At 45.0% G+C, this 11,513-nt stretch overlaps 1 protein-coding gene across 1 annotated transcript in view; it reads left to right on the top strand.

The window, feature by feature from the left end:
• Window positions 1-11,513, top strand: part of LOC127645045 (myomegalin-like) — a 123,153-nt gene that overhangs the window by 19,509 nt on the left and 92,131 nt on the right. Inside the window, exons 11-16 of the mRNA XM_052128560.1 lie at window positions 1-93; window positions 1,431-1,488; window positions 1,578-1,666; window positions 8,652-8,720; window positions 9,196-9,302; window positions 10,233-10,389. The exon at window positions 1-93 is cut by the window's left edge and continues 96 nt beyond it. Of these exons, the coding sequence (XP_051984520.1) occupies window positions 1-93; window positions 1,431-1,488; window positions 1,578-1,666; window positions 8,652-8,720; window positions 9,196-9,302; window positions 10,233-10,389 (573 nt within the window). The remainder of the gene's footprint in view (window positions 94-1,430; window positions 1,489-1,577; window positions 1,667-8,651; window positions 8,721-9,195; window positions 9,303-10,232; window positions 10,390-11,513) is intronic.

Below are 11,513 nucleotides of genomic sequence, written 5' to 3'. Positions count from 1 at the left end.
GACGTGAACAGGGAGAGAGAGAGAGAGCGAGAGAAAGAGAGAGAGTTGCAGAAACTGCAGAGTCTGCTGAAAGAGAAAGACAATTTCATACAGGTGACAACACACACAAACACACGAACACACACACACATGCAAGCATGAACACATGCACGCACACTCACACACAAACATGCACAAACACACATGAACACATGCACATGCAAGCATGAACACACGCACACACACACACACACAAACACACACACACACAAACACGCACACGCACAAACACACATGAACACACATACATGCAAGCATGAACACATGCACGCACACACACACACTCACACACAAACACGCACAAACACACATGAACACATGCACATGCAAGCATGAACACACACACACACACACAAACATGCACACGCACAAACACTCACAAACACACATGAACACATGCACATGCAAGCATGAGCACACACAAACACGCACACGCACAAACACACATGAACACACGCACATGCAAGCATGAACACACGCACGCACACACACACACAAACATGCACAAACACACATGAACACACGCACATGCAAGCATGACCACACGCACGTACACACACACACAAACACACATGAACACACACGCACAGGCATGCATGAATACACACACACACACACACATACACGCATGAACACACATGCACATGCGAGCATGAACACACGCACGCACAAACACACATGAACACACGCACAGGCATGCATGAACACACACATGCAAGCAGGAACGCACGCACACACACACACACATGCATGCATGAACACGCACATGAACGCACACACATGCAAGCAGGAACACACACATGCACGCTTGAACACACGCACACACATGCATGCATGAACACACACGCACGCACATGCATGCATGAACACGCACATGCATGCAAGAACACACATACACACGCACATGCACGCATGAACACACACACACACATGCACGCACACATGCACTCATGAACACGCGCACATGCACATGCACACGCACATGCACACACACATGCACACACACACATGCACCTATGAACACACACACACTACCGTACAATTCTTAATGGTTCTGCAGTATATAGTGTGTATTCATGAAATACCAGAATGACCTACAAATACATTTGCCAGAAGTATACAACAGAGCGTACTGTTTCCCACAATGCAATGCACTGAACTTGACCACTCATTTTCAGTAAGTACTGCTCAGTGTTCAGATCTGCTGATTCTGTGACAATTAGAGTCAGCTGTTTCCGTTCGACTTGTTCATCTAGTGAACCTTTCATTTATCAAAATGACGCTTCATTGATTGGAGTTGTGTAACGTCAGTGTTGTGTAACGTCAGGACACATGTTATTTTACAGAACTACTGGTGGAAAATGTTTGTAAAGTGTTGTGTGTCTGTGCAGTTACTGCAGGGTCAGACTGATGCCACGCTCACCTCCGCACCAGCAGGGGCAGCACTGAGTAAGTGTCACATCTCACATTTCATCAGTTAATATGATTGATTCTGTTCATGCTGAGTGTGTGTGTGTGTGTGTGTTTATGGTGAGCAGGTGTGTTTACAAACAGCTCAGGTGATCTAGAGGTACAAGCCATCAGAGATGAACTACAGCTGACCCTCAACAAACACAGAGAGACTGAGGTAACACACATATACGCACACAAACACGTGCCCGCACATGCACACACACACACACACACACACACACACACACTCTTTAGGGTTTACTTGGTATACTGGTAAAAGAAAGGTATGAAGAAACCTGTTAAACTGTTTGATGGCATCATTTTGAAGATTTCAGCACATGTGTTGCTCTTCAGTTTTTCAGTTCATGTGAGATGTGACCCGTAAAATCAGAAATCACTTTTAGAGCAAGTGTGTGTGTTTATGTGTGTGTGTGTTTGAGTGTGTGTGTGTGTTTGTGAGTGTGTGCGCGCGTGTGCATGTGTGTGAGTGTGTTCCAGCATCGGCGCATCCACACAACATCATGGATGCATGCCGGGTCCAAGCAAGAACATCTGCTGGACTACATAGTGATGGAACAGCGGATGCGGGCACATGTCCTTGACACCAGGACCTACCGTGGAGCTGATCTGCTCACTGACCATCGACTTGTCATCTGTAAGATGCACCTGCCAATCTTCCACTCTGGTGGTGGGTGTAAACCCAGGACCCCTTTCAAACCCATAGTGGCCTGGTCTAGGCTAGCTGATGAAAGTTGCAGGCGAGAATTTCAGCATCGCTTGCAGCTGGGGTTGGCATCATCCCCCACTCCTCCGAATGTTGAGGGGAAATGGGCGAGGTTTAGTACTGTGGGTCATACAGCTGCAATGGCAGTTTTGGGCACACGGTCCAGACCTCTTTAGAGACCCTGGCTGACGGAGGAGGTGTTCAGGCTGGCTGAGAAATAGCAACAGGCCCACTCTCATCGTCTACATCATCCCACGTCAGAGAATGAGGAGGCTTACCGCAGCCTTCGCTCTGAGGTTCGGAGAGCCGTGAGGCGCTGCAAGGATGGTTGGTGGTCGCAGGTTGCTGAGGAGATGGAGTCTGCCTCAATGACCCACGATCACAAATCGCTCTTTAATTCTATCAAAAAAGTTACTTGCAGCGCCACACCTATTACCATCATTAGGGGAAAGAACAGTGATCCAATCTCCGACCACCAGAAACAGGTTTGCAGATTTGCTAAGCATTTCTGTGAGGTCCTGGGGGAGGGGATGTCCCTCAGCCTGGAAAACATTGTGGGACAAAGTGGGGATGACCCTGCTTGGGCTGCGGTGCCTCAAATAGTGGAGGAAGAAGTCACTCCCTGTGGGTGGCTGGCAGAGGTGCCATCTTTGGAGGAAGTACTGAAGGCGATCCGGAGCCTGAGACCAGGAAAGGCACCGGGCAGAGATGATCTCTCAAGCGAATTGCTGAGGGAGGGTGGTGTTTGTGCACAGACTGCCCTACATGACATCATAACAACAGTCTGGACCACTGGGCGGGTTCCACAGGATTGGAAGGATGCCCTGGTGGTCCCTCTCTTTAAAAAGGCGAACCGCACAGATTGTAACAACTACAGGGGCATCTTGCTCCTCAGTGTGCCGGGAAAGGTCCTGGCAAGGATTATTCAACATCGCCTTGCCAGGCACGCTGAGGAGAGGCTTGCAGAGCCCCAATGTGGTTTCAGGAAAGGGCGATCCAGCATGGATGCCATATTCTCTGTCCGTCTGCTACAGCAGAGGTGTAGGGAATTCCAGCAAGACCTACATCTCTGCTTTATTGACCTGGTCAAGGCCTATGATACCAATCAGTAGGCCTGGGCTCTGGGTTCTTCTTCGTGCTTTCGGAGTCCCAGACCCGCTGCACGCATCATTAAGAACCATCATGATGGCGAGCGGGCCCGGGTAAAACTATGTGGTCGGGAGTCGGAGCATTCCCTGTTCACCTTGGAGTGCGACAGGGATGTCCTCTGGCTCCCACTTTATTTAATATCTATTTTGACCACGTGGTTTGTGAAGCCTTCGATGGCTGTACCGGAGGAATTTCCATCTGGTATAGATATAATGGGAGGTTGATCGACGCCCGGGTGCGGTCAAGGGATGGCTCCCTCTTGATCAACCACATTATGTATGCTGATGATCTGGTGATTGCTGCTCACTCAGAGGAGGAGTTGGGGGCGCTGCTGATGAACCTGGAGCTTGCCACTAAGAGATGCAGCCCAACCAAAACTAAGCACCTGCCTGGGTATTATGTGCCATCGGATACTCCACCCCCACAGCTCCCAATTGGTGATGGGGCAGTTGTGGAGAGAGTGTAGTGTTTTCCATACCTGGGAAGTGTGCTTATGACCAGCTCCGGTTTGACAGCAGAGGTCTCACTCCGAATCAGTCGAGCGGCATTTTCTTTTCATTGGTTGCGTAACGCTGTGTGGAAGCTACCCGGTTTGTCGCTCCACACAAAGCTTCAGGTATTCTCAGCCACGGTCATTCCCTCCCTTCTCTATGCTTGCGAAACGTGGACCCCCCTAATGGAACATCTTCACCAGTTAGAAACATTTAGGCTGGGCTGCCTAAGATCCATCCTGGGTTTAACCAGGCTGGATTGTGTGAGGAGCTCACAAATCTTTGAAAGATGTGGACAAAGTCCCATCGGGGAGCTCCTCCGGCAGGCAAGGTTGCGTTGGCTGGGTCATGTAGCCCGCATGCCCAGCCACCGCATGCCTAAACAGCTTTTGTTCGCCGGATAGAGGGGGCTAAGTGGGCGTGGCACGGGCTGGAGAAGAGATGGAGTAAGTAAGTAAGTAAGTAAAGTTTATTTCTAAAGCACTTTTCACAGATAAAATCACAAAGTGCTGTACACGAGAAAGGTAAAAGCAAAATCTTATATAAACAATATAAAAATATATACAATACATATGTAAAATCAAAGTGACACTAGTTAAAACCCATCAACCAAAAGCCTTCTTAAATAAACAAGTCTTCAGATCCTTTTTAAAAGAGTCAACAGAGTCAGCCAGACGCAGAGACAGGGGCAGGGCGTTCCACAGTCTGGGGGCAACAGACTGAAAAGACAGGTCCCCACAGGTTTTATAACGAGTCTTGGGGACCATAAGAAGGTTCTGGCCAGAAGACCGAAGAGTGCGGCTAGAGGAGTGCTGACTCAAAAGGACCTTGATGTACTGTGGGGCCTGACTATTTAATGCCCTAAAAGTCAGCACTAAAATCTTAAAATCAATCCTATATTTTACAGGGAGCCAGTGGAGAGTCAACAAAACGGGAGTGATATGAGACCTTCTTGGGGCACCAGTTAAAAGTCTAGCAGCACAATTTTGAGCCATTTGCAGCTTGTTCACAGCAGACTTATTCATGAAGGTAAAGACAGAGTTGCAATAATCAAGTCTAGTTGATATGAAAGCATGAATAATAATTTCCAGATCCTTCTTTGACAACATTTTACGTATCTTAGAGATATTCCTGAGGTGATAGAGGCAGTTTCGGACAAGCTGTTTTGAGTGTATCTCCAAAGACATGGCCTGGTCAAACACAACCCCAGGTTTCTGAGGCTGGATTTGACAGAGGAGCCAAGGGAGCCAAGGTGCTGTTTGATCACCGGGATCTTATGGTCTGGAGCAAAGATCAATGTTTCAGTCTTACTTGCATTTATCTGCAAAAAGTTTGTGGCCAGCCAGTCTTTGATAGAGGACACACACTCTAAGAACAGTGACAATCGATGGAACTCAGCATCATTAAAAGAACAATACAACTGGACATCATCGGCATAAAGATGATACGATACATCCTTAAAACAACCCATGATATGACCAAGTGGCAAAATGTACAGTAAAAACAAAATAGGCCCCAAAACTGACCCTTGTGCCACTCCGCAGGACAAATTGGTCACATCTGACTGTACATTGTTTATAGAAACATTAAAGGTTCTGTCTTGAATATAGGAAGAGAACCACTGTAGGACAGATCCAGATAGTCCCATCTCATTTTGAAGCCGGTTGATCAGTATACTGTGATCTACCGTGTCAAAGGCAGAACTCAAATCGAGAAGTACAAGTACAGTGTAGCGGCCAGTGTCCGCTGCCATCATCACATCACTAGAGACTTTGATAAGAGCTGTTTCAGTGGAGTGCATTTTCCGGAAACCAGACTGAAAAATATCAAATAGGTTGTGCTGCTCCATAAAGGAAGTCAGCTGGCATGCCACTACTTTTTCCAAAATTTTTGAAATAAATGGAAGTTTTGATATGGGCCTATAATTATTAGGTTCTGAAGGGTCGAGATTGGGCTTTTTAAGGATCGGGTTTACCACAGCGTGTTTGAAGTAGCTGGGGACTGAGCCAGATGTAAGTGACAAATTAATTATTTTTACCACACAGGGGCCAACGATATCAAACATTTTCAACAACAGTGGTGTTGGAACAATGTCAGCGGGGCTTGAAGTTGGTTTCATATTTCCTATTAATGTCTTCACATCCTGTAGGCTAACAGGAGTAAAAGACGACCAAGATAACACCATTGAGCATTCAGTAAAACACACAGTGATTAGGGGCTTTGACACTGGCCCTAATGTCGTGTACTTTGTTTACAAAAAATGACAAAAAGTTGTTACAGTCTTCATGTGTGTACACAGGCACAAGAGGAGCTGAAGGTGCAGTTAGATTTTCGATGGTGTCAAACAAGACTTTATGATTTTTCTTATTTCCTGACATAAGTTTGGAAAAATAAGCTGAGCTGAGCCTGCTGTATCAACTCATTCAGATCCAGTATCATATATTTTAAATGGAGTCTGTGTACTTCTAATTTAGTTGTTTTCCACAGACGCTCTGTCTTACGACATTTTCTCTTAAAACTACAAATGTTATTATTCATCCATGGGAGGGCTTTTTATGTGACCCTGAAATGTTTTTAACAGGCGCTACCGTATCCAAAACTAACCGACAGTGGTTGTTGAAACTTTGCACAAATGAATCAACATTCTCACAATCAGCAAAAGGGCGAGAGTCAAAGGAGGCAGAGAAATCACTAAGTGTTGTCTCACTAATGATGCGTTTTTGTGTTATAACATTGCAGACAGTAGGCATCATGATAAGTGACAAATTAAACGATATACAACAATGGTCACTAATATTTAAATCCTCCACACTCAATGTATCTATGGTTAGGCCACAAGAGAAGACCAGATCTAACGTGTGACCTTTTTTATGTGTGGGGCCAGAAATATGCTGTACAAAATTGAACGAGTCCATGGTAGTCAACAATTCAGCTGCAATCAAACAAGTGGGATCATCAATATGCAGATTAAAGTCCCCAAGGACTAAAACGCGATCTAGTTTTATAATAGACGTTAAAAACTCAGAGAAATCATCAAGAAATGTGCGTGCAGGACCCGGAGGTCGGTAAACTAAAACACAGTAATAGGGGTGTGTTTTCCCAACCTTACACATCTGCATCTCAAATGAGTCGAAAGAAGCTGTGTCCGTCAAACTGCAGCAAAAATAGTCACGAAAGACCAGCGCAAGACCGCCTCCACGTCGCTGCGAGCCGAGGAGTCCCAAACACGGAGCAGTCCGGAGGGCATAGTTCTTTAAGATGGAAGTGTTCGTTCTCCCTCTGCCAAGTCTCCGTAATGAACATAAAATCCAAGTTCTCATTTGTGAAATGGTCATTTAGAGTAAAAGCCTTGTTACGCAATGGAGCGCAGCGTTAATAAGTGCAATCCTGATAGAGCGCGTGCGTGGCGAGGGCTGTCCTGGGACGGGCTGGATGGCATGATCCGTCCGACAGGTAACCGGGCACAGGGTACGATGACGGGGCACACGATGGCAAGCAGGCCGGGTGGGAAAGATCCGGTCAGAGGTGCTCCACACAGGTGACGACGCACAAGCAGCGTCCGATCTGACTCGCAGACCGGAACCGGCCTCAGGCACCGCTCACTCCGGGAGCTCTGGATCCGTTTGGCCCAGGCGAAAATCCACGGGATCGCCACTTTCTCCTCCTGACTTGAACCCCAGCCCTGGATCCTCGTTTCCTTCTCCTGCCGCGGCCGGGTAAGCAGCAGGTATTCTGACGGTGGCGCTTGGCATTCCAGTTTTGGAGGGAGAAACTCATAACATCTGTCCCAGGTGTACAAGTTCTGCATATGTTCCTTAATGCAGAACAGTGCGGCCCGATCATATTGTATAATTGCAGAGACATAGCTGGTAGTTGATAGGGTTGACACAAGTAAAATCCGATGAGGATTACAAATGTACGTGAGAGCAGAAAAGTGACAGACGCGTCGCCAAGCACAGGCGCCATCTTGCCACGTCAAAGTGCACATGATGTGGTACAGGAGGATGTGCAGCTGAGTGGACTTGCCGATGACTGGTACCAGCGGTGTCAAGATCGGCTTCTTTGGAGGAGGCTTGTGAAGTACGCTACTGGCCAGTTGGAGGCAGTCGCCCTCCAAAAACAATGGAGGGCAGAGGAGCGACGCTCACAACAATGAGCAGAGCGCCGGGTGGCTAAAGCACAGCAAGTTGGCACAGTAGGGGGCACAGGTGGTGCATCAGCCAGTCATCTCAGTCATTCAACCCGTGTCACCTGTTGGATCTGTCCCGTGACCTCCTGCCAGCGGGCGTTCGACACTTCACGTGGCCTTAACGTGCACATAGCCTGGCACATGCGTCGTGGTGACGTCACCGCCACATAGTGGCGAATGGCAGTTGTTGTTGCGTGTGTGAGTGTGTGTGTTTCTGTGAGTGTGTGTTTCTGTGTGTGTGTGTGTCTGTGTGTGTGTATGTGTGTTTGTGAGAGTTTGTGTGTGTGTTTTTGTGTAGGTTTATGTGGTTTACGAGGACTTTTTTTTAGGTTATAAACTGGTAATTACGAGGGTATTTTGTTATAAATGTGGACATTTCTAGTGTCTCCATAATTCAAATCACTTAAAAATGTGTTTGTTGGGTTGGGTTTGGGGGTCTTGTTGGGTTTAGGGGTCGTGTTGGGTTTAGGGGATTAAATATATGGTTGATACAGTATAAAAATCATTATGTCTATGGAGAGTCCTCATAATGATAACTGCATCAACGTGTTGTGTGTGTGTGTGTGTGTGTGTGTGTGTGTGTGTGTGTGTGTGTGTGTGTGTGTAGCGGGAGCTTTCAGAGTTGCGATCTGCACTGACTGCAGGATGTGATGGCACCTCGGGCACAGATCAGCAGGTACAACGACACATGAAACTCATAACGCGCATGCACAAGTGTGTGTAATAATGAAGATTATAAAGTGTGTAATAACAGTCCTGGATGCTGATTGGTCAACACAGTGTGAAAGTGTCAGACACAATATAGGATCAGCTATGACGTGAAACAGCTGCAGCACACACACACACTATTAACATTAGATGAGTACCGCTGATTGACACAGATATTGATTATTGTTTTATTGTTCAGTTTAGTCTTCTTTCAATACTTCTCTTTATGCAGTAAAGATCTGTTCTGTGTGGATATATTTTCTGTTCATGTTTCTATTTTTACAAATTGTAAATCCGGTGGCCTTCAGCAAGTGTTTTACCTCATTCTGTAAACGTTAGACCGTGATAAGAGAGGGAAACGATTCCAAGTGAATCAGTAATCAACATCTGAGCATGGGTCTTGTGTGTGTGTGTGTGTGTGTGTGTGCGCGTGCGTGTGTCAGTGTGTTCTGCAGCAGCTGGTGTTTGAGCAGCAGACACTGAATGAAGCTCTGAGATCTGAGAAGAAACTGTATGAGAACATCAGACACATCAACAGTCAGACAGACGGGTCAGTCAGAACTGTCATTGCTTACTCACCCTTATGTCGTTCCAACCCTGTATGACTTTCTGTCATCTGTTGAGAAATATGTAGAATATGATGCATGGGTCATAGGGGCTACTTTGATTTATATGAGTGCATTTATTTTTGAAACTGAAAGCTTCAGACGTCATTCATTGTAATGAAATGAGAAGTAAAGTCATGCAGGTCTGAAACAGTCAATGATGAGTAAAATATTCCTTTAATGTTAAATGCATGAAATGTTGATTTGTGTAGCATCGTATTAAACTCGTTCCATCTGACCCTTGCTAAGCTCCGCCCCCCTTGGTTACTCTGACAAGCTCTGCAGAAGTCCCCATTTAAATGAATGTGAGAGTCGTAAATGACGCAGTTTTTGGCAAAATATGAACCCTAACAATATGAATAATATTTTTACATGAGCTAGTATGAAGAGTGACATTTACTGCATATTTATGTTCAATTACACAGTAAGGTGATGAAAACTGTGCAGACAGTGAATCAGAATCAACTCAAACGGTTATTACTGTCACGAGAAAACAGCAAAACCTCATTTAATAGATTACACATGTAATAACATTAGCATAAGCTGTTTATAACATCTCATAGCACACTGTCGTGACCACTCATTATGATTCATAAACAAAATTGGTTTTATTTAACTATTCTAATTCTTTACATTTCGACCGGCCAGAAGGGCACCTTATGATTTGGATTTTGCGGCCCTGCTGCCCCGTGCTGTGCACGCCACAGGTCAGGAGCACTTTATTTAAGGCGGGGCTTAGCGAAGGGTCATCGTGCCATTTCATTCAACACAAAGGAAATGTGAAGAGAAATAGTTTTGTCAGGAAACATTTGTCCCGTGATTTGAAGAGTTTGTTGTGATTTTCTAACATGTGTTGTGTCGCTGGACTCTGTTAGCGTGGAGAAGACTCGCGCGTTACACGCTGAACTGGACTCCGTTCAGGTGCTGCGCGAACAGCTCGAAGACGTCCTGACGCGGACCCGAGAGACAGCGCTGGCACATGTGGACTATGGAGGTGGGCACGGCAGCGTTTGGCCCGCTCATACTAACTCTGTCAAACAATAACTGAACGAACTGTTCCGAGCATGACAAACATTCACTCATAACAAGCATCATTTGTTTGTGTATTTCTTGTGTGTGTTTGTGTTCTTCTTATTTCTGGAACTCTGGAATTGTTGTTGTTTTGGATTCATTGAGTGAATGCTGTTTCATATTAATGTTGATTTATTTGTCATTTATTATTTTGATGTTCACACACTTTACAATTACAGAAGCATGTTTAACACGCGAGGTTTATGAATATATGATTATACTGTTCGTGACCCTACAGGAACACGTTATTGTGGCTTTCAGAAACACAGTGGAGATGCACCGATGTGGAGATTTATGGGCCGAAACGATGGTGATATTTTGTCACTTTGCGGATACGATGGGATACAGTGAATTTGGACATTTTTTAAAATGTTTCATAATTCATGTTGAGAAACTAAAGATAAACCCAATATGTAAAATTCACAAGTTAATTACTATAGGTGAAATATAATTTCTTTCATACGTAAGACATTATAACTGAAATATGATGAAATGAATCTAATTAAAGTGGAATCCAATAATTCGAGAGCTTGTGAATGAAATAATTGAATCGTGATGTAGATATCAATAGATGATTGATCGATAATAATCAATATTAATGATTACATTGAATGAAGGGGTTAAAAATCACTTCTGTATATCAGCCTGAGTCGTCACAGAACAGAGTTGCGTTCACTCGTGCGTGTGTCAATCATCATTACAAGAGATCGACTTGATTACGGCCAATGACGTCGTACGTCTTTATTGATCAAATTATAAGCAGAAATCTGATCGTGACCGTTCAAAGCAGCAAATGGGTTAATAATATTAATAATAATCCGTTTTTATATGGGACTTGAGCTGTGGCTGATATTCACGGGTTTAATTCGACGACAAACTGCTCAATATCAGTAATGATCCATCGGTGCATCTCGAGAGAAATAAAGATGATTTCATGTTAAATGACTGTAAACAAGAACACAAACTGTTCAGTGCCAAACGACACTTCACGGCATCATTCATGAATTATACATGAGGAAATTTAATGTACGTGCAGATAAAAGAAATAAATCTCACCAGAATTGGCCAGAATTATTTTTTGTATT

This window comes from Xyrauchen texanus, chromosome 6 (genome assembly GCF_025860055.1).
Source record: "Xyrauchen texanus isolate HMW12.3.18 chromosome 6, RBS_HiC_50CHRs, whole genome shotgun sequence".
Classification (NCBI taxonomy): Eukaryota; Metazoa; Chordata; class Actinopteri; order Cypriniformes; family Catostomidae; genus Xyrauchen; species Xyrauchen texanus.
The sequence above is the reverse complement of the archived record's forward strand: the minus strand, read 5'-3'. Positions and strand labels throughout refer to the sequence as shown.